At 40.1% G+C, this 27,654-nt stretch overlaps 1 protein-coding gene across 2 annotated transcripts; it reads left to right on the top strand.

Annotated features, from left to right (window-relative positions):
- The first annotated feature begins 280 nt into the window (after positions 1 to 280).
- On the top strand, positions 281 to 14,154 carry eif4e1b (eukaryotic translation initiation factor 4E family member 1B). 2 transcript variants are annotated; one of them, XM_016997591.2, is made up of 7 exons: positions 281 to 745; positions 6,165 to 6,253; positions 9,809 to 9,904; positions 10,931 to 10,994; positions 11,376 to 11,489; positions 12,383 to 12,529; positions 12,837 to 14,154. In XM_016997591.2, exons 1-7 carry the CDS (start codon positions 728 to 730, stop codon positions 12,900 to 12,902), a joined length of 594 nt encoding a protein of 197 aa, XP_016853080.1. In that variant the 5' UTR covers positions 281 to 727; the 3' UTR covers positions 12,903 to 14,154. The 2 variants fall into 2 exon arrangements, with proteins under 2 accessions (XP_016853080.1, XP_003227829.1); XM_003227781.4 differs by having other exon boundaries at positions 345 to 745; positions 12,383 to 12,522.
- Positions 14,155 to 27,654: the final 13,500 nt, after the last annotated feature.

Here is a 27,654-nt window from a genome sequence, read left to right as displayed (position 1 = left end):
GTGATATTTTAGCTTCCACCCCCCAGCAGCTATAACCAGCATAGTCAAAGGTGTGGGATTACAGAAACAATCATTCAAAACCACCTGGAGAGCCACAGATTGCTCAACCTTGCTGTAAAACGACTAAATCAGGCATGGGTAAACGTTGGCCCTCCAGGTGTTTTGGGTTTAAATTCCCCAAAATCCCCCAGCTTATTGGCCATTAGGAATTGTGGGAGTTGAAGTCTGAAATACCCAGAGTGCCTAAGTCTGCCCATTCCTGGGCTAAATCCACCTGGATGCAATTCTTAGTGACAAGTGTTTTTTGTTAGTGACTTGAAATGAAATATATTTTATAACTCTGGTTTCGTATTTTTTAGTGCTCATGCTTTTCATAACACCTTGGCTCCACAGGGACAATTTTGACATGAAAAGGACATCTAGTTCCATTAATGCCATTGACTTGCCATCTTTATAGAAAGTGGTATGGAGTGGGCCTGACCCTAGAGAGAGAGCAAATGACCAGATCACTTGTGCTCCATGGTGCCCTAAGCAAAGTGTTCAAGCCCTCAAAAAGGAAAGAAAATGTATATTCTACATTTTCACTGACCCCCATGATATATGATGGAAAGAAGAACAGAGCTGGCTCTTTAACAAGTAAGGTTTTCTACATTAAAGGCGGTTCTCAAAGCAGACTTCTAGATAAAAGTGAGATTTGAAGAGGTGGAATCTATGGTTGTTCTAGAAGATGGCAGCAGCTATGATGGTAAGTAGCACAGATTTCTAGTTCCACTTTTCTCTTCCCTCCAGGCTATAAATTGCAACTGTGGGCTGCGGTGTCCCTGAAATAGAGCTCCGTCACTCTCAAAACTCCTTGTTCAACGCAGAGGCCTTATTGGCCTTGATAGCAGATAGAAAAGTGTTTGAGGCAGGAGGAGAAGAATCTTGGCTGGATGGCTTCATTTTGAATTCTCGACATTTTTGGCAAAATCAGTTTCTTTCTCATGGTTGTAGTTTTGTGCACACGTACCCGAGAGTTAAGCTCTATTGGATTAAGGATGACATAAAACATACTGTATTTAGTTGCATATTAGAAGTTTTATGTAGATATTTGGTTTGTCCAAATACTTATCCCCAGAGTAGGCTTGGAAAATTTGCTTTTTTGGATTGCAATTCACAAAATTTCTAAGAGTTGTAGTCCAAAAAAGTAGCACTTTCAAGTTTTGTGTACTGAGCAGCTGATAGGGGAGATGCCTTCTCTGCATCAAATACTTGGGAGGTCTACCTATAGTTCAGAATGCTTTATCAGAAACTCTCCTGTTCCTTTCACACTGGCAGGAGAGTAGATTTAGCTGGAGAAGCTCTACTCATCAATCATTGCACGTTAGTGGTGAGGAAGGGTCACTTAAAGGAATTAACTCCTCCTTGTACAGCTGTTAAAGGTATTCTCTTGCCATAGTGGAAAGTGAAAGTAACTAATACTTGATTTTGATTTGATCTTTGCCATTCTGGCTTTGGTTTATTAAGAGGTAAGAAACTGTTGGGGGAAGAATGGAGTGATAAAGTGGATACTGATTGGTGGAAAGTTTGAGGAAATTTGCATGGAACTATTTGTGACTGAAAAGAGTTTGAATGGAGTTCATTCAGCCTGGGATTTGACAAGAAAGAAAAACTGTTTGAGGCCCCTTCCCCACAGCTCTATATCCCAGAATATCAAGGCAGAAAATCCCACATTATCTGAGGACTCAGATAACCCAGTTCAAAGCAGATATTGTGGGATTTTCTGCTGTGATATTCTGGGATATAGGGCTGTGTGGAAGGGACCTGAGAGGGATTTGAATTAGGGTTGGAGTGAGAGAAAGGAGTTTGAACTGAGTGATTGATTGCTAAAGGTTTGATTTAGCCTGAAAGGAGAGAGTGTGGCGTTCTAAATGTTATATATAAATAATGTGCTCTTTTCTGTTTAACCTTTGTAAATAAGCATTGGATTCTGCTTTCATACCTTTGTGACCTCTGGAATTACCATTCTGAAACCTTGGTTTAAGGCAAGGTGACTGTTGAGAATAAAAGTAGTATAAATCCCATAGGAACCTTGAGAGCCTTTAGACCAGTGGTTCTCAACCTGGGGTCCCCAGATGTTTTTGGCCTTCAACTCCCAGAAATCCTAACAACTGGTAAACTGGCTGGGATTTCTGGGAGTTGTAGGCCAAAAATATCTGAGGATCCCAGGTTGAGAACCATTGCTTTATACTGACCCTGCAGTTGGCGTCACACAAGGAGGATAGAAGAGGTCCTTACGTGGGTTAAAAGAAAACTCTCACATCAAATGTTTACAGAAACACTGGGAAGGCATCACATTTGGTAAGTTAGTTATAAAAATTTGGTCCCAGAAGCAGACATAAGATGCAAAGAGTAAGTACACCACCTCAAACAACACTTTACATGTTTTGGCAATCTTGAATCCAAAACTCATAATGAAACCGTTTGTCAGGTAAACTTGCCTAAGGAAAGGGGGCTTCTTCCAAAATGCATCCAGGGGTGAACTTTTTTTTTACCAGTTCTACTATTCTGAATATTTTCATTTTGGTGGCCCAATTCACAGATCTAGGCTTCTTTATTATACCAAGGTTACTTGGAAAGATAGGGCTGACCTGTTTTTATATCTTCTCTGTTTTGCTGTTTGCACATATAGTACTCAGAAAGGGATTCCACAAGCGGCTGGCATTTATCTTGCCTCTTGTAGGCCAGCAGGTGTATAACTACAGTAGGATTGGTTACAGTAGAATCATAGGAGTTGCAGTTTTGCAAGGTTTTTAACCTTCTCTGTCAAAGAGTGCTGGTGCCTCTCCAAACTGCAACTCCCAGGATTCCATAACATTGAGCCATGGCACTTAAAGCAGTGCCAAGCTGCATTTCTACAATGTACATATACTCAGTTTATAATCTGAGCAGTAGAGAGCACTCTATTTTTGCTCTGAGAATGGCTTGTGAAATGACAATGGGCACTTTTAATTTCGGTGGGGTGGCAGAACTGTCTGTTTCCTCACAGTTTGTAATAAATATGTGCCAAACAGAGCCGGTCAAAGAAATTTTGTTGCATATGGCAGAGGAGCAAATGGCAACTCACTCCAAATTAAACCTCATGGCACCCAAACCACCCAGCATGTTCACATTATGCAATTATATCAGTTTGATTCCACTTTCTCTGCCATTGGCAACATCCTGGGAAATTCTGGTGTTTGTAATTTGGCTAAAGCTGTTAGAACTCTTTGCCTGAAAATTCTAAATCCTCCTCAATTACAAATTCCAGGATTCCATAGGATGCAGCCATGACAATTAAAAAGGAATCATAGTGTCGTTATTGTGTATATGAAAGGTCCTTCACTTATTTTGGCACAGTAGAAGGTCACTCAAGCAACATTTCCCATCTCAGACAATAATGCAAAATACTGTAATAATTAAATGTAATTATAACTTGCTACCTTTCCATGACCATGTTATTTTTTCTATTGATAGGGTTAGCTCTGATTGTAAGGGTGCGAAAGTAGCTTTGGCATTTGGTGCTTGATCCCTCTGACCTTTCACCAGGCGAGTGCCCTTACTATCTCTTTCCTGTCCCCTGGAAACAGCTGAAGGCACCAGCTGTGGACAGCTCAGCCTGTTCCATGGGCGCTTGACCCTTTGTCACAGAGGCTGCAAACTGCTTAAATGGGCCCTGAGCCCTTCAAGCTGGTTGCCCCCAGGGTCCCAGCAAGCAGAGAAAAGCTCCTTTACTCTGGGAAAACTGCTTTGTTGGAGATCACTTGCTTTCCTTATTCCTGGGAACAGATGCATAGATATCTGAAATGAATTGTTTCGATTTTAGCAACATGTTCTGAATGAAACCATTTTCAGAGAGTGGGTGCCAACGGTGAGAAAATGATAGAATCTTGACCTTCCCCAGTAGTTTCAGGTTAAAGCAAACTGCTATAGCTCATATCTTCTTCTTCATTAATACTTTTGCCATCTTACACAGTAATATTGCTTGGTCGGGTGTGTCCTTTTAAAAAAAGCTTATTTTAATATAAACAATTCAGAATCCACAGAATCCAAGTAATAAACATTCAGGGAAAAGGTGAGTGTTTTTTTGTTTTTTTTAAAAAAGGACAAAAATCAATCTCTGTATTTTTTTAAGAACTAAAGCACACTATTAAAACACTAGCTAACTGCAATGCAAAACCATAAAAGACTTCTACTCCCCTCTCCCTTCAAACTAGAATCATAATCATAATAAACTTTATTTGTATACTGCCCTATCTCCCCAAAGGGACTCAGGGTGGTTTCCAACATGTAAGGCAAACATTCAGTTGCTGGATAAAAACCATACAGACAATAAACAAAATAGACACATTCAGCAATATAACACAACATAATTACTTTGTTAAAACACACTAAAAGTAAAAATAAATTATTTTTTTAAACCCATCTCACTGTAGCTCCATCAGTAAAAGGTTCAACAAACCAGTGGCCAGGATTACAATATGAATGTGGCCATCTATAAAAAAGCTGAGCTAGGGATAGTGCAACAACGTATCATAGAGCCAGGGAAGTGGATAAGGTGCAGGGCAGAGTGCTATCTTGATTAACTAAGGAGTGGGCCTAGGGACTAATCATTCTCAAAACTTTGCTGGAACATCCAGGTTTTCAAGTCCCTATAAAAGGAGGACTGTGTCTGGGAGCTTGCCTAATTTCCCTGGGGAGGGTGTTCCAGAGATTGGGGGGGGGGCACCAGCAAGAAGTCCCTCTCCCTCTTTGCTACCAACCATGTTTGTGATGGTGGTGAGAGTGAAAGGAGAGCCTCCCCAGCAGATCTTAGAGCCCGCGCTGGTTCATAGGGGGAGATGTGATCTCAAAGACAGGTAGGGCCCAAACTGTTATAATGAAATAGGGAAAATATTTTGGGTGGCAATGTTATTTTACCATTACTGATTCAACTAAATATTCCTGTTAAAATTACTAGTAACCATTAACATAGATTATTACATTATTTGACTTCTTATTACTCAGAAAGTTTCCCCTCCCCTTCATTTGGTTTGTTCTTTAAATCCCATGTTAGTTGGCAATTTGGCCGAAGTCAGATCTGTACAACATATGGCTCATGGGCCACATGTGGAAGGGGTTTGCCCTTCTCCCAACTGCCTGACCAGGAAGGCAGGCAGGAAGGAACAGAGGGAGGAAAAGTGGCCCAGAGAAGTTTTTGAAAAACCATTTGGCCCTTTACAACTGTTTAGTGGTTCAGGCCTGGCCTAACTCAACAGCCTTAGCAACCCATTCTTCTGTCGTCAGCGCTTCAGTTGGTTTCCAAGTTTGACCTACCAATGTTTTTGCCAATGTTATCATATATGAAAGAAGTATACGGTAGTTGTCCCCCCAAAATTTGCAGTTAAATGTTTGTGTATCTAATTATTTGCAGATGATTTGCTCTCACCTCCACTGCTACACTATGGCATTTCAGTAGGAACATTGATAACACCAGTGTCCATCTTGAACTGTGTTCAATTAAGTCAGGCTTAGTCCATGCTCAAATGTTTGGTCGCTGGGAGAAAATCAAGCTGGAGGAGTGGCTGGGCCTGACCATATTTCCATTCACACATCCAGGCAGTAGGGAGCTGGAACAGGGAGTGAGGTGAGTGGGCCTCTAGTGTGGACAGAGGGAATGGGACAAGTGGAGTGAAGGAGAAAAGAGCCAAGGCAGGCATGTGCGTTGACTATTCATTTTCCTCTTCTGGAGGCATGCATATTTTGAGTAAATGTTTATATTTTATCACAGTTCATTTTACACCTGCAACATGCCCCAAACACTGTAATTTTTCTTCCAAAAGAGCCTTCATTGAGTCCAATAGATTTTGTGCCATTATCACTGACTTAAGCTCTCAATTTATACTGTATTTTTTCAAAACCCTCACTCAATTGATTTTGTTATCAGATCTTTCTCAATAAAGTCTCCCAAGACCAAAATAAACAGCAAAAGGAGAAAGCATTGTGTGTTATGGTTTGCATCTATGAGGTGTTTGAGAACTGGGCTTTGTTTGTTCGTTGCCAGACTAATTTTAGCCTACCCAGCGACCTCTAGCCTGGGACAAACCTATAAGAGGTGACTTTAATGCCTGTTGTCATAATGTACAATCTGTTCATTCAAATGTCAGGTAAACACACACGAAGAGCAGCAGAAGCACAAGACTGAGAGAGGAGAGGTGGTTATGGAGCACATCACCAAGCACCCTCTGCAAAACAGGTATGAGCTGAGTAGCAAAACGGAGTTCACTGACTGGCAGCAATGCCATGTTAACCATTTCTGCCGTAAAATTTCCATTGTAGTATAGTACTGAAGCCTTCTTTTCTTAATGGCCATACATCCTCTTTACTTGAAAGAACCTGGTTGACTGCATTTAAGAAATACATGCTGTGATTCCAGTGGTGTTTATTGCCAAGAAACACTTTAAGATCATCTTTCTGGAGACATTCTTGCTATATAATATGAAAGCTCTTATACTGTAGAGTCTCACTTATCCAACATTTGCCTATCCAACGTTCTGGATTATCCAACGCAGTCTGCCTTTTAGTAGTCAATGTTTTTGTAGTCAATGTTTTCAATACATTGTGATATTTTGGTGCTAAATTCATAAATACAGTAATTACTACATAGCATTACTGTGTATTGAACTACTTTTTCTGTCAAGTTTGTTGTATAACATGATGTTTTGGTGCTTAATTTGTAAAATCATAACCTAATTTGATGTTTAATAGGCTTTTCTTTAATCCCTCCTTATTATCCAACATATTCACTTATCCTACGTTCTGCAGGCCCGTTTATGTTGGATAAGTGAGACTCTACTGTATTTGTCTTAACCATCCCTTAACTTCTCTTGCTTCCTACTTCTCACTGCAGTGAAGGTTGAGGGGCGTAACTAAGACCCACAAATGGTTAAGTCTCAATTTTCTGCCACAAAATTGTCATGTTTTAATGAGGAATATATGAGGAATGGAACATGGGTGAGGGGTAGAGAACAGCCTTCATTCTCTAGTAGGGTTGTGCATGGATCCATGTTTTAAAACAAGCTCTGGTTGTTTTGGCCAGCCATGGCAGCACAGGCTTTGCAGCCATATTTTTCCAGTCGCAACAGACCACATAGCTGCCAAACATGACTGCTTTTGGTTTCTTTTGGCTACACGTGGAGCACGGAGAGGCAGGTGCGCACATGGGGTTTCCCTGTGAACCCTGCCTGTCGAGCCAATCAGAACAGAAGAAAGCCATGACATGTCTTTTAGCCAAGCTGGGCTTCCATTTTTCTTTTGCGAGCAGGTTTCTGGGAGAAACAAATTGGTGATCTAAATTCTCAGTGCTGTTTGCAGCTCCGCATGGCTTGGCTTGCTTTCTAACTGAAACAGCAAGCAGTTTACTTTTTACACACTTAAGAAACTGCCACTGATGGTGTCCTTCACACGAGGCAAGCTTCAAATGTGGGGTATAGGTATCTTACCATTTGTAAAACCACCATAAAATGAGGAAGTAATTTATATATTTTTAAGAATGGTTAATGGTCCTTCAAGTGGTGTGGATCCCATTGAAATAAGTGTTTAAAAAGGGTGCCTTAACTCAGTTTCATTGAAAAGATGTTGAGGGCAAACGATTCCAGTAAGGGTGGTTTCTTATGCCTATTGCCTTTAACCCAGGTCTTATTGAAGGATATAAGGAAAAAGGATCCCAGAAAGGGTGATTTCTTAAGCCTGATGCCCTAAAAATGGAAAGGGGAGCCTCGTAAGTTCCCAATTGCTGCCAGTGGGCCGGATCTTCCCGAATCTTTTGGTAGCTGAATCAAAAAATGGATTTTTTTCCCAACCAAATTTGGGAGGCACCCAAAAAAACAGATCTGGGGGTCCACTGAATTTTGGATACCGAAAACAGGATGGGGTTTAACTGAATTGCACACCCCTATTTTCTAGCTTAGTGGTTCTCAAACACATACTCCACTGAATCTTTGGATCTCCACAAAGCATCCTGAGGGGCTCCATGCTTCTCTCCTCTTCCTCCCTCCCCCCTGCTCTAGTCCAGCCTGACCATTGCACACATCTGCCTGCCTGGTTGCTTTCCTTTGCCTAAAGCAGTGGTTCTCAACCTGTGGATCCCCAGGTGTTTTGGCCTACAACTCCCAGAAATCTCAGCCAGTTTACCAGTTGTTAGGTTTTCTGGGAACTGAAGGCCAAAACATCTGGGGACCCACAGGTTGAGAACCACTGGCCTAAAGGATTGTCACTCTGTGGCTATCGTCTGGGCCTAGCAATGTCTTCTTTCCTTCTCTCTCTCATTCTCTATTATTTTCCTCCCCTTGACTGGGGTAGTTCTGGATGGCCCTTGGGTTATTATTATTATTATTATTATTATTATTATTATTATTATTATTACAAGGAGTGAATGACCATCTGTTTGGGGGATGCTTTGATTGTGCCTTTCCTGTATGGCAGAAAGGGGTTGAACTGGATGGCCCCTGGGGTATTCCATTGCAATACTGTTAAGTAGCCATGCCAGCCACATGACCTTGGAGGTGTCTATGGACAACGGCGGCTCTTGGCTTAGAAATGGAGATGAGCACCAACCTCCAGCATCGGATGTCAGGGGGAAACCTTTACCTCTCTCTCTCTCTCTCTCTCTCTCTCTCTCTCTCTCTTTCTTTCTTTCTTTCTTTTTTTCTCTACAAATGAGATCTGTGCAGTGTGCATAGGAATTTGCTCATGATTTTTTCAATAAGTTCACATAAACACTCTCTATCTATCTGCCACTGGCTCAGCCCATCTGTCAAATTTTAAAACACAATGCATCCAAAAGTTTGCCCAAGCCCAATATTTTTATATATTATATAATATATATTTAATATAAGGTATAAACATTTATTGGGGTTCCACGAGAAACGTTTGCTTCTGTGGCTGAAAAGGTTTGATAATCCCTGCTCTAGCTATTTCAAAAAGTGACTCCAACACATATTGGCTGACATCTTCATTCCTTCATTCCCTCCTGGCAGGCTTTTAAAGAAGAACATTTTAAGAATGAGCCAAGGGGTGCTGTGTTTCGATAGTTTTTGATGAGTTCATGTTATTTTAACTCTTTTATTTTTAATTGTATGCTTTAAATTTTTTTTGCATATAGTAGGTTTTAAATTGTATTGTTTTAATATTGTGAACTTCTTTGAGTCTCAATTAAGAGCAGAAAGTGAAGTAATAATGATGATAATAATAATATGTGATAATGATATAAATATGTGAGGGGAAGTCAAAGGGAGGAGAGAGCAAGCTTATTTTCTGCTGCCCTGGAGACTAGGATGCAGAACAATGGCTTCCAACTACAGGAAAGGAGATTCCACCTGAACATCAGGAAGAACTTCCTCACAGTGAGAGCTGTTCAGCAATGGAACTCTCTGCCGCAGAGTGTGAGAGGCTCCTTCTTTGGAGGCTTTTAAGCAGAGGCCGGATGGCCATTTGTCGGGGGTGCTTTGAATGCAATTTTCCTGCTTCTTGGCAGAGGGCTGGATTGGATGGCCCGTGAGGTCTCTTCCAACTCTATGATACTGCTACACTGCTACTACTGCTGCTGCTACTAATAATAATAATGACACAAATGGGCCTAATGAACAACAAAAACAATACAATAAAACCCCTAATGCAATTTAGATTAGGATGAATAGCTCTGTGACACAGTGTTTAGTACTACGGTATCATTATATCCACCCATCTTCCCCAGTGTGAAAATTGTAATTATGGCTGGTGGTTTAATTCTTGGTTCTATTCATCCCTGAAGGTGGGCCCTATGGTTCTTCAAAAATGATAAGAGCAAGACCTGGCAGGACAACTTGCAGCTTGTCACCAAATTTGACACTGTAGAAGACTTTTGGGCGTGAGTACATTCCAGTTCTGATTGTTACTGAAACAGTGAAAGGAACATCTTGCCCTGGAGCCATTTTTAGTGGACAGACTCAGATAAAAGACTGCCTGTGTTTCTCAGAGGAAGGGCAGGTGACCTCAAAGCTGCTTATCTTGAAATGTCTAATTCTCAAATAAATGCCATTAATATCATCTTGCCAAAGTTTTTCATTGGGATCAATTTAATACTAGTGTATTTTATTGATGCAGGGTTGGTTGATGCTTTTTTTCTAAGGTGAACTTAAATAACTGTAGACTTGTAAGCAATTTTTTGAACACATGAAGTTTTCCAGTCAAAAAGTACAGCTGTGTAATAGAATTCAGAAACCTCTCCCTTAATGTGGCATTCAGGAAAAAAAAACTTTTGGTGCTGAATCCCTCTTAAAGAACTTGTGTACATTGAGAGATTGGTTAGATATTTTCCAGTATTAGTCCTTTGTAGCAAAAAGAAGAGACTTCTGACACCAAAATATATGCCACAATAAATAAGTATTCAAAGTGTCATAACATGTTGAGTTTTAAAAGGGTTTTGTTTTTTAATTGGCATTAATTCTCTTTTGGGAAATTAGTCCCCTCACCAAACCACAATCATTGCAGGAAGCAAAGCTAGTAACTTATCAAAGTTGTGTGTGAGAGAGAGTAAGTGGAAGACAGAGACAGGAGAAAGAATTAGTTTGAGTGATACCATTGATGTCTAGGCTAGGTAAAGAAGATTGTGAGATGAACAGACACACAATGTCAGTCAAAGCTGTTTTCCATTAGAGGTTTCAGCACACATTCTTTAGCACCATACATTTGCAAGGCAACATTTCTTTTGCATTTAAATGTCTCCTAACATATAGCTTTGCAGCAGGCAGTATGCATCTGTTTAATGCAAATACATTTTCCAAGGAAAATCATCTACGAGATATCCTCCATTTCTGTTGGGAACCAGAAGCTATTTGCTCACATCCTCTTACTGAATTACTGACATGTCTGTTTCCTTCCTTTGAGGTGTCAGGCTGTATAGCCATATCCAGTTGGCCAGCAAATTGACTTCTGGCTGTGACTACTCCCTTTTCAAGGTAAGACCTGTCCTACACGATGCAGATGAGTATTTTTTTCCCATACTGCCTTTGAAAGGTAGATGAACCTCCTACAACACTAACACTAAAATCCCCACTGTAATCTTGGTATGTATTTTATCACACCATTCCCATTTTGTTACACACTATGTGAGCCTCCTGAGGGAAGGTGAGTAACAAAGATTTTCTTAGACTGCAGTGAAAAGATTTCTCATTGTCTGTACTTTCCCATAAGCCTCAAGGATCTGAACAGCTTACTTGGAATCTGGCTTATTCTAAAAGAAAAAGAATACTCTGTAACATTGTGTAACATAAGAGAATGAGTAACTCACATGTAATGAAGTGGCATGCATTTCTTGTCATTTTACCTTTTCTGGACAGGATGGCATTGAACCTATGTGGGAAGATAACTGGAACAAGTGTGGTGGTCGTTGGCTTATCACGTTAGCCAAGCAGCAGCGGCATACAGAGCTTGACCGATTCTGGTTAGAGACTGTAAGTAAACAGAATTCTGTTGTATATACAGTGTTCCCTCACTTATCATGGGGGTTAGGTTCCAGGACCACCTGCAATAAGTGAAAATCCGCAAAGTAGGGACACTAAATTTATTTTAATATTTATACATTATTTTCGTAGTTATACACTATTTTAAGTCTTTATTAACCAATCGTGTGTTGATAAATCACCTCCTTCTCCTCCTGTTGCCGCTTGGGCTCCTTTTCTCTCTCTTTGGCTTCTCCTTCCTCCCTTCCTTAAGCTGCAAATTGTAATTTTTTATGATTTATAATACTCTTTTAGAGTTTATTGAAAAACCGCGAAACAGCGAATCCGCGAAAAGAGAACCGTGAAGTAGTGAGGGAACACTGTATGTCTGTCTTCATTCTGAAATGTGCTATTGCCCTGGATTTTGACATGGTGTCTGGCCTGGATTTGAGGTTCATCTCTCTTAAGGAAATACGGATGCCCTCCAAGTTCTCTCCTCTTGGCAGGTGAAGCCATGGTAGTATGTTAAGAGTGATGTGCAGCATAACATAGGGCAAAGGGAAGAGGAAATATCCAAAGATGGGCAAAATTATTTTTAAAAACTTATCCCAGGATCTCGCAGCCGTTGGCCCTCCTGGCTAATAACATTTCCAGAAATATTTTGTTAGATGGTGTTCATAAGCTTAATAGGTACTTCTCCTCTCCTCACTTCCTTATCCGGTATCCGCTAGACTTAATTTTGGTCCTTGTACTCATTTTGGTTCTTGTTCATATGGTATGGTTCTTCCTTGCAGATAGGAAAAGTTCCAGGAAAATGTTATATAGCCATAATGCACCATGCAAGTATGAACATATGTAAGGTTCCATGTGAACTTTACAATTTTTCTTTCTGTCATTTTTTTCAGTTGCTGTGCTTGATCGGAGAAATGTTCAGTGACTACAGCGATGATGTATGTGGGGCAGTCATCAACATACGCACCAAAGGAGATAAGATTGCTATCTGGACCCGGGAGGCAGAGAACCAGGATGCAGTCATTCATATTGGGTACCTGGTATTGCCTTTTGTTATAAGATGTTGAGCAATATGTAAGAAATCTAATGTCAACCTTCTGTAAGGTAGAACATATACATAACATGTAACAAGTAAAGTAAAGTGGGATTCCATGGGTTACTTTGATGTGTTTGTATATGAAAAGTGCCAGGTACATGCGGCATGTATTTATGGAAGTGTTCTGAAACTTTGGTTATGAGGTCTTCATTGGAATGGCAGGTTAAGTATAATAGGGGTAGATACAGAGAGGAGACAAGCTGAGATAAAACACCCCAGACACAAAACAACATTCATGTGCTCTCTTTCAGGCGTATATACAAGGAGCATCTGGGCTTATCTTCAAAAGTGGTGATTGGTTACCAAGCCCATGCTGACACAGCCACCAAGAGTGGGTCCCTCATGAAGAACAAGTTTGTGGTGTGAAGCAAACAGCTTGGAGCTTTACTATTGGAGATATCTACCATTACAGCATGGTTGGAGATGATTATGATAGAAAATGACATTTATCTACTGTCAGTATTAAAGTGTTGCAACACGGTCTTCTGTCAGTGGCCTGGATTGGAGTTTTGGAAAAACAGTTTTATTATTTGTTCTGGTAGCCTTGTGTGGGTTTCCCAAAGAAAGCTTGCTAAGAGCAGGAGCTATGTATTTTGCTAAAGTTTGTACACAGTTACCATTCATCCCAGTGTCCATGTGAGAAAATGAGAACTTCTTCATAGCTGGACAACAGATTAAGCATCCTGACATGTATTTCTCTTGTCTCTGCTGCACTCATCTTTGCACCACAGTTGGTTCACTTTGTTGTTTCCCTTGTCTTAAGGGCAAGTGGTCAGAAACAGGAAACTTGTGATCTTTCAGCTGTTTGAGACGTTCACCATCTTTCACCATTGACTATGCCATGTAGGGCAGATAGTAGTTGCAGTTCAGCAACATCTGGAGGGCCAAAAGTTTTCCATCTTGAGACAAGCATATAATGGTGAGGAGAAATATATGATCCCAAAATGTTATTAGATCTGCATCTGACTCCATAATCCTAGATAAAAGGCAATACATAACCTGTTTAAACAACATGAAATGTATTTTCAACTGTTTCAGCAGTCAATAGCCATATATGGAAAAGTATGGGACTTTAGAGTCAGTGTGTGGTGGCACATTCTTGAGCAGCAATGACTTTAAGGAAGGATTCCTTTAACTGTTGGTCAATCTCTCACATCTGAATTTTGACCCTCTGTTCTTATGGAATGGTTTCAATTCAGTAACCTTTGAGGACTTCTTTTCATGAACTGACTCCTGTTTTTGTTGAGACATTTTGATGGAGTTTAAAACCAGACTTTGAAAAGACCCTTGAAAAACATAGGATTTATTCTTCTACACCATTGTTATAGATCTACATGTATATTTAGGATCACTGTTGTGTTGCACTTAGTTCACCATACTAGATGATTGTGATGAGATACTATTTGAACTCAGTGTTTTTCACTAAACATAGTGTAATATATCTCATAGAGGCAAAAAAAAAAAAAGAAAGAAAGAAATAAAACCCTCTGACTCTGTCCAAAAACCATGGGAATAATAAATGTTATGTTTAGCTAACTTCAGATGTGAATAAATGTTACTTTCAGAGAATTGGTTTCCCCAATGAGCAGAATAGTTTAGTCTATTCATGGTTGTTGAATCACAATACTCATTACAACAGTCTGAACATCTTTCTGTATTACTCTTGGGTTCTTTATGACTTTCTGAGTGATGAACTGATTGTTCTTGGAAAGATTTTGGTAGGAAAACTACCAGGTTTTCCTACCAAGACAAGTCACAGAGGTTTATTCAATTTGGCCAAAAGGGATGCAAGTACAAGAGGATGCTTCAAAGTGCACAAGCATAAAAAATAGAGAAAGCAAGATGTCTTTTGAAAGCTATTCAAAACTCCTGCTCCCTTCCCTGATTGGCTGAGAGAGGGGCCTGTCTGGATCTGCACCCTGATTGGTTGAGGGCAATGCTGACATCGCCTCATAGAATCATAGAGTAGAATCATGACCACATGAGTCATCTAATCCAACCCCCTGCCCTACAGGAAAAGCACAAAATACCCTGACAGATGGCCAACCAGCCTCTGTTTAAAAGCCTCCAGGCAGGGATTCCCTTTCATAGGGAAGTGACAGCTCAGGATTGGCCGGCCAGCCAATCAGTTGATGGAACATCCCCATAAGGAGGTGTCATTTGTAAAGACAATGCCAAAGAAATGATAACGAGTTCCAAATTTGACAAAGATAGGAGCTTCTGCAAAGGTGGAAGGCTCCTAAAACAAAAGGTGATGATTCTGGGCAATCAAGAGCTGGGCTGTCAAAGAGGTTGAACAAATGTACATACTCTGAACTTTTGCTTCTGTTGTCAGCAATCTCTCAGCCTCAAGTGAACCATTAGCTAGACTAATAATCCAGGGCTTATTTCGGCTGGCATGTGAAGCTACCTATCACTTCATTCATGTATGAACAATGAATTTCTGATGATTGCCTGGCTAGGAAATAGCCAGAGGGATTTGCCCAACCTTCTTGCTCTCACAGAAATGCCTCAGCAGGGTTATGAAGAGGTGACTGCCTCTGGGCTATATCTTGTTACATTTTATAAAGAGGTTTATACATTTTATATAAAAGAAATAGATACAGTACACTGAAAACAGATACAATGTATTAAAGGGTTAGAATGATAAAGTCTTTTTGGAGGGGTGAAGCTGCTGCCAGTCCATTCTTCATCTCTGATGTTTCAAAATAACAAAAGTTTGAAAAAGTATTGTAAAATTTATAGAAATATATTTATTGAGTATCCCTTGGCAAACTATAAATCCTCTTGGGGGTGTCATTGTGGTGTAACAATGACACGACCTGTTTCCACACAACCATACAAACCTCTCAAGCTTGGTCCTTTTATAGCACATGGCCTTCAAAATGCACACCAACTCACCTATCACCTTATATTCTTAATTTGCAACTATCCTTATTTTATGTAGTCATTATTTGGCTAATTTACTCATTGTTTTATTTTGCAAGAAATATGTGGAAACCACCTTGGGTGTTTAAAACCGGACTGTTTTTCATTCATGAAGGTATGCCTGTGGCATTTCCACAATTATGTCAATTTTTCCTTTGTCATTGTATGGACTTTGTTTTTGATGAAAGGAAGATTTGTCATCAGCATCTCTATAAGAAGCGACATTTCTGTAAAAGCACTCACTCACAGTGAGTTATGTATGTTCAGAGCCAAATAGAAGGAAGCCTTCTGGAGACCCAGCTCTTGGCTCACATTAGGTAGTCTATATCCCACAGCTGGTTTTGCTTGGTTAACTAACTACAACTACACTATGAAACAAAATTTGAAAAAAAAAATCTATTCCTGGTTTGAAAGCATTATTTTCTGTTTAATTGTGCGGTACTTACTTTGAAAGTAGCTGTTATACTCTAGAAACGCCATTTTTGTGGCTGCTACAAGCTATGTTGAATTGGTTGAGATGCTATGAGATATTCATTGAAAAAGTATAGCAAAAAGTGCCTTAAGATGTCCCACAAAAACAAAGTTTCTGCAGTTTAATAAACCTTTTCCATGTTTTTATGATAGAACCAATTAGGAAATGGCATTTATAACCCAGGAACAAAAATTGTGTTACATAGTGCTACCGTGTTTCCCCGAAAATAAGACAGTGTCTTATATTAATTTTTGCTCCCAAAGATGCGCTAGGTCTTATTTTCAGTGGATGTCTTATTTTTCCATGAAGAAGAATTCACATTTATTGTTGAACAAAAAAATGAACCTTTATTATATACTGTACAGTAGTTGTTATCACAAACCAGCATAACCAGACAAACTGTGAATCCTATCAAGAATTTGTTACTACCAATATTTCCATGTACAACACTCTATGGTACTTACATTTACTGATCCTGCATGCTCTGGTGTTCTGTTCAGTGGGCATGCTTCCAAACAAAAGCTTTGCTAGGTCTTACTTTCGGGGGAGGCCTTATATTTAGCAATTCAGCAAAACCTCTACTAGGTCTTATTTTCTGGGGATGTCTTATTTTAGGGGAAACAGGGTATTAGTACTTAAATGTGTATCTGTCCTCCTGAAGTCAGATTCTAGCAAGCTGATGTCTTCTCAACCGAGGAACCTTGGAACTGAAAGGGTTTGCAGTGGCTGCTTCCTGCTCTAAAACAGCTTGTCTGCTGGTTAGGGATGCTACAGAGCTGACTTGAAAGTCAATGAGGTGGCTTTCTGGGACTAGCCTGTAGAATAGTGATCATATCAAGCTTGCTTCTGAAATTCAGAGCTGCTGCTACAGCTCCTGCTTATTAATTACTGTGAATGAAGTGAGTAGCAAGACTGGGCTGTAACAACTAGCCTGAATCTGCTACATGTGTTTTACTAATAGCAATGAAAGTCCCTAGCGCTCAAAAATTTCCTATGCATAGTGTGGTGGGTTGAGCATTGGACTAGGATACAGGGAGCCCAGGTTTTGAATCCTTGCTCAGCCATACAAACCCACTGGGTGACCTTGGGCAAGTCATACTCAGTCTCAGAGGAAGGCAAAGGCAACCTCCCAAACAAATTCTGCCAAAAGAAAACTTGTGATAGGTTCACTTTAAATCAGAAACACTATAATGAGGGTGGGATGAAGAAACTGTTAATCAATGGCAGGATTCCTTTTCTTACAGGGAATAGTGGGGCCACAGCTGTTTTATCCTTTGCAAGGGTAGCCATTAATGGGCCCAAAGCAGATCTTTGTGTGAAGGGGATGTCTTAGCTTGTGAAAGTGTTTAGTAGTATGGGTAGGTATTCTAAAGTGGATTTGGGGAAACTGGCCCACGGGCAGCATAAATCCCATGGGGCAATTTTCTGTCCTATAGCCTTCCCTTCATTTTCCATCTTTTAACTTTTTTGCACCAAAACTTGGAGTATGGGGGCAATTTGGCCATACTTATGCCCCTCCTGGGCTTTTTTAAAACCAATGGCCTTTTAAAATAGAAGGCCAAAAGGAATAAAATGTTACAAAATTACATTCTACCCCTTGGAGCCCCTGATGGTGCAGTGGGTTAAACCCTTGTGCCGGCAGGAATGCTGACTGACTGGTCGCCAGTTCGAAATTGGTGAGAGTGAGTGAGCTCCCTCTATCAGCTCCAGCTCCATGTGGGGACATGAGAGAGGCCTCCCACAAGGGTGGTAAAACATCAAAACATCTGGGCGTCCCCTGGGCAACATCTTTGCAGACAGCCAATTCTCTCACACCAGAAGTAATTTGCAGTTTCTCAAGTTGCTTCTGATATAAAAAAAAACACTACCCCTTTGGAATGTTGGGAAAATTGGGGGTTCAAATTTTTGAAAAGGGGTGGCCCTTCAAGTACACGTGGGGTACCAACATGGCTACCTAATCCAATAGTTTTTTTTGTTAGTTAATCCACTAGTTCTCCACCCTGTTCTAGACCTTGAACTTTGGGAGGTGATGAGCCATTTAAACGATCATATCTATTACTTAATTTATGAAGTAAATATTTCTCTTCTTCCATTCCTGTTCTTTACTATTTTGCAACTGCTTTTACATTTCTGATATGAAAAGCAAAGGGAAAAAATAAAAACCTGTGTACATAGTCCTTTCCAGGTTGATTCTGTAATTTCAAACCTTACACTGTACTCCTGTTGCTCAACTTGCTATTTTACCCTGAAGATCCTTAAATCTCTGGTATCAAGCTACCTATACAGGACAGGTGCATGTGTTGAGTATGGTAAAGCATGAGTGGTGTCCTGATTAATTGCTGCTCTGCTGCTGCTGCTCAGTCGTTCAGTTGTCTCCGACTCTTTGTGACGTCATGGACCAGTCCACGCCAGAGCTCCCTGTCGGCCGTCACCTCCCCCAGTTCCTTCAAGGTCAAGCCAGTCACTTCAAGGATACCGTCCATCCATCTTGCCCTTGGTCGGCCTCTCTTCCTTTTTCCTTCCTTTCCCCCCAGCATCATGATCTTTTCCAAGCTTTCCTGTCTCCTCATGATGTGGCCAAAATACTTCAACTTTGCCTCCAATATCCTTCCCTCCAGTGAGCAGCTGGGCATTATTTCCTAGAGGATGGACTGGTTGGATCTTCTTGCGGTCCAAGGCACTCTCAGGATTTTCCTCCAGCACCAGAGTTCAAAAGCGTTTATCTTCCTTCGCTCAGCCTTCCTTATGGTCCAGCTCTCGCATCCATAGGTTACTATGGGGAATACCATTGCTTTGACTATGCAGACTTTCGTTGCCAGTGTGATGTCTCTGCTTTTCACTATTTTATCAAGGTTGGCCATTGCTCTCCTCCCAAGAAGTAAACGTCTTCTGATTTCCTGGCTGCAGTCTGCATCTGCAGTGATCTTCGCGCCTAGAAATATAAAGTCTGTCACTGCCTCCACGTTTTCTCCCTCTATTTGCCAGTTATCAATAGGTGTAGTTGCCATGATCTTGATTTTCTTGACGTTTAATTGCAACCCAGCTTTTGCACTTTCTTCTTTCACCTTGGTGATAAGGCTCTTCAGCTCCTCCTCGCTTTCGGCTATCAGAGTGATATCATCTGGATACCTACGGTTGTTAATGTTTCTTCCAGCAATTTTAACTCCAGTCTTGCATTCCTCAAGCCCCGCACGTCGCATGATGTGTTCTGCATACAAGTTGAATGCAGCCCTGCCGCACTCCTTTCCCAATCTTGAACCAGTCTGTTGTTCCGTGATCTGTTCTTACTGTGGCTACTTGGTCTTTATACAGATTTCTCAGGAGACAGACAAGGTGACTTGGTATTCACATACCACCAAGAACATGCTATAGTTTATTATGATCCACACAGTTGAAGGCTTTAGAATAGTCAATAAAGCAGAAGTAGATGTTTTTCTGAAACTGCCTGGCTTCCTCCATTATCCAGCGGATATTGGCAATTTGGTCTCTGGTTCCTCTGCCTTTTCTGAACCCAGCTTGGACATCTGGCAACTCTCGCTCCATGTATTGCTGGAGTCTCCCTTGCAGGATCTTGATCATTACCTTATTGGCATGGGAAATAAGTGCCACTGTTTGAGAAAGTTTGAGCATTCTTTAGCATTTCCCTTTTTTGGTATGGGGATATAAATTGATTTTTTCCCAATCTGGTGGCCAATCTTGTGTTTTCCATATTTGCTGGCATATGGCATGCATCACCTTGACAGCATCACCTTCCAAGATTTTAAACAACTCAGCTGGGATCCCGTTGTCTCCTGCTGCCTTGTTGTTAGCAATGCTTCTTAAGGCCCATTCAACCTCATTCCTCAGGAGGTCTGGTTCTAATTCACTCACCACACTGTCAAAGCTATCCTCTATATTATTATCCTTCTTATACAGCTCTTCTGTATATTCTCGCCACCTATTATTAATCTCTTCAGCTTCTGTTAGGTCCCTGCCATCTTTGTTTTTGATCATGTCCATTTTTGCCTGAAATTTGCCTCCGATGTTTCTGATTTTCTGGAAGAGATCTCTTGTCCTTCCTATCCTATTGTCTTCTTCCACTTTACACTAAATTAAAACTTCCAGGCAGACATGTAGAAAACATCAATAGATAGAAAATAAAATAGTGAAGACTTATTGTGTAACAAATAAAAAAATCTAGCCTTACATTGATAGTGCACCTTGGCTTAAAACAAAATACCACCTCTCCTTGAACTCTTTTTACACTCTTTACTCTCAAAATCCTACTGAGATCTGATCTATTTTCCTCTTCCTAAACTGGCCCAATCCAACTCTTTTCAAGATTTAATTCCTTCCTGTCTGCCCTGGTCTCCATCTCTATTTCTAAGTAGCCCTATCTAACCCATTTTCAGGAAAGCTTCTGGTTTTTATATGTTGCTCCCCCTCCTGCATTCCATGTGTTCCCCACTTAAACCTGTTTAGAGGCCTGCCTTAGAGCTGTAATAGTAACTAGAGTCCTGATGCAGCTCGCAGAGGCTTCAGGATGCATCTAAAATGAATTGACGCTAATCCCTTCTTACAAGTAAAGATTCATTCTCTGTACTTCTCTTACTGGTAAGAATAGAAACCTAGGCTTTAGTGGCCTATAGCACTCCTTTTTTGTACCCAGCTTTATCAGTCTCAAACCTCATACATAGACCAAAGTAACAGATATAACATATTTCACAAAGAATAATATAGTTGTCATTGATTGTTCACCAGCTGCCACCTCCTATATTTTTCTGTTGTTGTGTGACGCACTGTAGTTCTGATGGGAAGAGAAGATTTCAGCCCAAGAGTTAAGGACACATATGAGTGCATCTGTACATTTGCATCTTACATGGACTTGTGAAATGCAGGCAGAATAGAGAAAACAAAATATGCAAGATTAGGAGTGTAGCAAAGATGTGAAGAGCATCCATGTACAGCCTACAGTTTCAGCTAAAGTCAACCTTCTGCATTTACTGAGGTTAGACTGAGGCACAGGTCCCCCATGAAAGTGAAAAACCATGAATTAGGAAATGATTTTTTTTTACCTGAGCAAACACCTTTCTAGGAATGTCTAAATCTTCTAGCATGACTCATGCTGAGAGGTCCTCTTTCTAAAAATTTCTATAACTTCTGTCATGTTGTTGAAACCCCTGGACTCCAAACCCGTAGCCAAGGAAGATACCATGAGGGGTCCCAAAAGCTAACCTCTGAGGATGACCCTGTTCCCTAGAAACACAAACTGGCTAACACCCAAAGATGGCCTTTGTTCCAGATCCATACATTACACAAGCACACACCGGGGGGGGGGGGGGGGGTACAGGAGTAATTCCATTACTCCTTCAGGCAGATGCCACAATCACCTTTCTAGCCAACAATATACCTTTGTACCCAACAATGAACTAACCCCTGGGCAGCCTGAGAGGTCATGGAGCCTCCCAACACCCTCCCTGAGAACCTTTCCAGGTATGTCAGTACTCACTGTCTCCCCAGCCCAGATCCATTCTCAAAGCAGGGTTGGCAGGATTAAACCATTAGCACTTATCAACCCCAGCCCTGCCCACATTGCTTTCCCCTACATAACCATCACAGATGGACCCAGAAAACAGCCACAATTTCCTAATTGAGCAATGACAGTTTATTAATGTCCCCACCAGTCCAGGAAACCAATCAGCTGCAGCAGCAGACAGCATGCCTCAACCAATCAGCTTGTGGATTGCAACATGCACCAATAAGTGCCCAGGGTGGCAAAGGCCCATTGTTTGAATCGTCGTCAAATCTCGATAAATGCCTCTGTATGTATTCACTGCTTTTATGTCTGATTTGAGAGTGTAGGCTCTTTGACATCCTCTTTTGGCTGAAATTATTCAAGCCTTCAACTCACTCATGTCTCATTTGGTCATTTAGAGCTTAGGCATGCCTGGTCTCTGAACCCACAGTTCTTACAGAGTTGAAGTCATGCATCAAGCATGACTGGAAAAAAATTGATAACTGGGACCCCTTCTAAATTGCCATATAATTCAGATTATAAAAACAGATAATCCACTATCTGCTTTGAAATGGATTATTTGAGTCTACATTGCTATGTAATCCATTTCAAAGCAGATAATCTGGATTTTATATGGCAATGTAGAAGGGGCCTCAGTCACTATAGACATTACAGCCTGTGGGATTCTAGAAGTGGTAGTACAAAAGTAACTCTTATAGGCACTTTTAAAAAAGCAAACAGAGAAAGGGTCTTATTGAAATGAAGGTGGATTTGGCTGTACAGAACAAAGCTTCTGAAACTATGGGTCATGATCCTATTTGTGATCCCCTAACTGAATGTGAGGGTCATGAAAAATTGTGTCACTTGCCCTCTAGTGGTTTTTATTTACATGAATGTTAGCAACAACATACAGCAAATGCTTCAGCTGCACTTCATAAAAAATCAGTCTGCCTTATTTAGCAAGACTTGCAAATGCTTACTTCATTTCTGGTTATATTTTCAGTTTCAATTTGATTTGTATACCTATTTCATATACCTATATACCTGAGTTCACTTAGGCCCCTTCTACACTGTCCTTGTATCTCAGCATCTGATCCCAAGTTATCTTCTTTGAACTGGATAGTATGAGTCTCTACTGCCAGATAATCTGGGATAAACAGATGGAATCAGATCCTTGGATATAGGGCAGTGTAGAAAGGGCCTTAAACATTTATTGGGCAATAAGGAGTCATGAGTGGCAAAAAGTTTAAGAAGCCCTGCTTTAGAGGAAGGCAATAGTAAAGCAACTCTAAGTATTCCTTGCCTAAGAAATTCTTATGAGGACATGGGCAATATTCTCAAAGATTTCACAAGATGAAAACTGGAATATAAATAGCCAAGTAACGTAAGAATGTGATCAAGATGGCAAAAGTTATTAATGAGGAAGAATGCACAAGCTAGAAAAGGCTGTGGCAGTTGTCTTAAGTCTATTGGAAAGGTTAAGATCCCACTCCCCACCCTCGCTGGTTTAATTGGATGCAAACTTATAAGCGGGGGGTTGGACTGGATGACCCATGAGGTCTCTTCCAACTCTACTATTCTATGATTCTATGAAACTACTTTTCCAGTTAGAACTTGATTTGAAGTAGTTGAACATTGGGATGACAAGAGATTAATTGGGATTGTCCCTCACTGATTGGGATAGTTGGAATGCATACATGGATGAGGACCTTCTCAGCTGTTAACACCCAAAATTGTGGAATGCCTTCCCTTTGGAGGCATGATTGGTGCCAAGGCTGGTTTTGTTCAGATGCCAACTGAAAAAATGTAATGTAATCTAGTTTGTAAAACTGATGACCAGGAAAACAAAAATACTGGATTTATAAATCATAAAATATAAACTAGAAAGCTGTAGACCCTGTGAAATGTATATTTTATACACAGAGATTCCAGGCACAACACCAGTATGTTTATTGTGTTTTAAGTTTTGGCTCTGGTATTTTAATATTTATAGACTTCCTACAAAAAAGACAAAACCTCATTTCCTAAATATATTAAAATTATTGGGAAAGGCAGATTCCCCAACAGCTTTAGTATACATTTCCAAACATCACTATTTTCCGTTCCCCTCATTGAACACTGATAGAAGGTTATTCCTCAAGACTGCTGCCATGCTACTTGCCATCCACTCCATACCTAAACTCAACTACTCCACAGAAAAAGTAAAAGATCTCCTCAGGCTTCTCCACTGCTACTCGCTTTCTAATTCTAAAAAATGCTTAAATGGAATTGTTTTTATAATAGTTTTTATTATTATTATACATAAATAAATAAATAAAAACACATAGTATTATTCACACACACACACACACACACACACACACAGAAAAGTAAAAATGGGGTAGAGGTTGTGGAGCTTTAATTAGTAAATTAGTTATATAAATATCTGCTGTATTACTGAAGAAGAGGTGGATTAGGAAGATAAAAAGGAAACTTGATGTTAAATAATAATAATAATAATAATAATAATAATAATAATAATAATAATAATAATAATAATACAGTAATAACAATAACAACTATATTTATATCCCACCCTATATCCCGGGACGACTTACAAGGCAACACAGTGTAAAACAAAACACATAAAATATACAACAAAATTAACCAAAATTTGAAAAAACACCGAATAACAAAATAACAGCATATAGGGATTAACATGAAACACCTCAATCAAAATGAAGTAACCATTCATTTTGATGGAGTTGGTGTTAACTCCACCTGTCTGGACAGGACTGGATTGTTGGTCACAAAACTGGATGCCAGACACTAATAAAAGACCCCTAGCACAATATTGATGATCTGACAGCTGACAAAGGATACTGAGTCATTTGCAAGAAGGGAAACCCGCAACATAAGGCCTAATGAGATATTCTCCATTTGTGGTGTTATTTTTTAAGATTTGTTTCTGCCTCAAAATGCTTAGTAAAACTTGATAATTTGTTAAACCATTTGTTACTTTTTGTGAAATTGTAACATGTTGCCATTGTGAAATAGGCTACTTTGAAATTGGATCCACCCTGTGCATACAATTTCAACCTTATATTCCATGTTCAGAATTTAGTACATGGGTTATATGTTAAACCATACAGTAACCATGACTACAGGCTGTTAAGTATATGTAGCTAAGAGGCTGTTTGTTCTAAAGTGCTCACGCATGCGCACGCGCGCGCGCACACACACACACACAAGTTAAAGGCGATTTCTCCCATTGGAAGATTATATAACAGGAGATAAAAAGATACCGTTGAGTTTCCAAATTGTGTTAGGCGCTAAAAATGGCATAATAGACTCCGAACACTTTGGCTAATCAAATGGAAACCTGCCATCAGGCAGGCTAAGTAGAAATCTGAAGGCTAAATTGGTAGAAATAAAGTAACAAAATAAAAACACTTTCTGTTAGAAAGCAGCAGCTTGCTAGAGTTCTTAAGGTGACAAGAATGAAAAGAGGCGGCCCAAAACAATCTAAGAAAAGAACCAGACCTCCATTTATGTCCTTAAAGTAAGCGCACTATACTCTCTGAGGCTTTAATACCCTAAGGCACCAGATTCTGTCTGATCTTGGAAACTAAACAAGATGGGAGACCACCAGTTACTACCATGTGGTATAGGCTGCATTTCAGAAGAAAGAACTTCAGAAAGAAGTGGCTTTTCAGATAGAACAGCAGGGTTCTACACCAGCAAAATAATCTAGCTGTATTTGCCCCATTAATGCCACACCTACTCCAAATAAACTGTACTCCAAAAGTATTGGTCAACACGCATTTCTCATACCCAAATTTAATTAGTTACAATTAATAGTATGAATTATTTACATATAAATCTTCCAACATACCTTGCAGTCTCACTGGAGAGCTCCCCCACTCATTCCTCTTTTTCTCTTTGCACCCCAGCGAGTTGATAATGAGTTGGAAAGGGAACTTTAAATGTCCCCTGATACATGTGTACACTGGACAGATATATAAAAAATAACAACTGTTTTCTTCTTTTTCTCCCCAGGACCATTGTCCCCATCCAGCCATGAAATCAAAAGTGAGAGGGTAGATTGGGCAACCTTCATCATTGGTCTTGTGGTTGATTCTGTCTGATTCTGTTCATGGTTAAAGGGGTCACAAAAGGGTTTACCTTATGTCAACATTTCTTTTTTTGCTTTAGTGAATGTAATTATGCAGACCGACATGTGAGGGAGGATTGGACAGTGGGACAGAAAAGGGAAGGCACACACTCACTCCCATTAGCAACTCATTTGGGTGGGAAGGCAACTGGACAGGGAGAGAAGAGGGGGTACACAGACTCATTGCCTCAGTCACACACCTTCTCACTTGCTCATACATGCACACACTGAAACTGACAAAAAATGTGAGACTGTTTCCCCCATGATCTTTGACCACTACCACCCATATATACACATGTTAGTTCTTTTCAGAAGCTTTGCTTCAGGGATATGCATTGAAAAAACAAACAAATGGTGACACATACTACGTTGCTGGATTAACTATCCACCAATCACTCCTATGCTCCAATTAGCATATCCTTCTCTGATTCCACCCAGATCTTTGTTTGTTTATGCATGCTTGTGTAAACATCCCTAGGAACAATTCAAAAAAGTAGGACCAAAATGTTCTGATTACTTAGTTGATCTGTAGTCTTGTTTCCCATCTCTTCCTCACCAATCTCAGTTAATCCAACTGTGTGCTGTCCAAAAGTGGGAAAAATTAGAGCCACACAGTTAGTAGAGACTCCTATGGTAATATAATCCAGCAAAACTATCCTTCCCATATGACCATCTCACCCTTGTTTAAAGAGCTCTAACAAAGGAGCATCCACCATATTCCATGCAAATTTATTCTAGCTCTTAGTTCATCACAAGGAGTTTTCCTAATATTTAGCCAGAATGTCCTTCCTTGTTCATTTGCTTCCAGTGATTCTTGTCCTACTCCCTGGAGTAGCAGAAAATTGGTTTACTTCTACACGACAGCTCTTCGGATATTTAAAGATGGCTATCATATCCTCTTTCAACGTTATATTTTCCAATCTAAACACATAATTAAAGGATTTGATTTCTAGACTATTCATACCATCTTATGGACATATGCCAGCTTGTCAATATCCTTAAACTGTATTAAACTGTATTACCCAAAACTAGATACATTCTCCACATGAGGCTTGACTAACCAGAACTGTGTAGTATTCTACTTCCGATGACCCAAATGTGATAATTCTGCTAATGTATCCTTAAATAGCATTGGACTTTTTTGGAGCAATACATCACTGCTGGTGAATCATTTTGAAGGAGCTACTAAGACTCCTTGATCTTCTTCACAGATGCTTCTCTCAAACAATTACCCACACTGGTGGGAGTATTTGATTTTTCTGTCTAAATCTGGACTTTACACTAATCTCTGGTTGAAATTAACTTTTGAAACTGTTAAGCTGTTAACATCATCAAGAGTCAGGATTCCAAAGTCTTTGCTATTCCTCTTGGTTTGGTGTCATATGCAGGTTTGATGAATGTGCTCTCATTCCTTCATACAAGTATTTTAATAGTTCTTATTGCTGGAAGAAACATTAACAACCACAGATATGCAGATGATGCCACTTTGATGGCTAAAAGTGAGGCGATGCTGAGGAGCCTTATAACCAAAATGAAAGAAGAAAGTGCAAAAGCTGGGTTACAGTTAAACATCAAGAAAACCAAGATTATGGCAACCAGACTGATTGACAACTGGCAAATAGGGGGAGAAGACATGGAGGCAGTGACAGACTTTATATTTCTAGGTGCAAATATTACTGCAGATGCAGACTGCAACCAGGAAATCAGAAGATGTCTACTTCTTGGGAGGAGAGCAATGACCAATCTTGACAAAATAGTGAAGAGTAGAGACATCACACTGGCAACAAAGGTCCACATAGTAAAAGCAATGGTATTCCCCATAGTAACCTATGGATGCGAGAGCTGGACCATAAGGAAGGCAGAGTAAAGGAAGATAGATGCATTTGAACTGTGGTGCTGGAGGAAAATTCTGACAGTGACTTGGACCACGAAAAGATCCAACCAGTCCATCCTCCAGGAAATAATGCCTGGCTGCTCACTGGAGGGAAGAATATTAGAGGCAAAAATGAAATACTTTGGCCA

This window comes from Anolis carolinensis, chromosome 2 (assembly GCF_035594765.1).
Source record: "Anolis carolinensis isolate JA03-04 chromosome 2, rAnoCar3.1.pri, whole genome shotgun sequence".
Classification (NCBI taxonomy): domain Eukaryota; kingdom Metazoa; phylum Chordata; class Lepidosauria; order Squamata; family Dactyloidae; genus Anolis; species Anolis carolinensis.
This window is presented reverse-complemented; position numbering and strand designations above follow the sequence as displayed.

What these genes read in the sequence shown, in the direction of transcription:
- eif4e1b (XM_003227781.4), top strand. An exon ending in ACTGTAGAAGACTTTTGGGC is followed by an intron (nt 9,905 to 10,930) that starts GTGAGTACATTC and finishes TTGAGGTGTCAG; the next exon opens with GCTGTATAGCCATATCCAGT. An exon ending in ACCGATTCTGGTTAGAGACT is followed by an intron (nt 11,490 to 12,382) that starts GTAAGTAAACAG and finishes CATTTTTTTCAG; the next exon opens with TTGCTGTGCTTGATCGGAGA.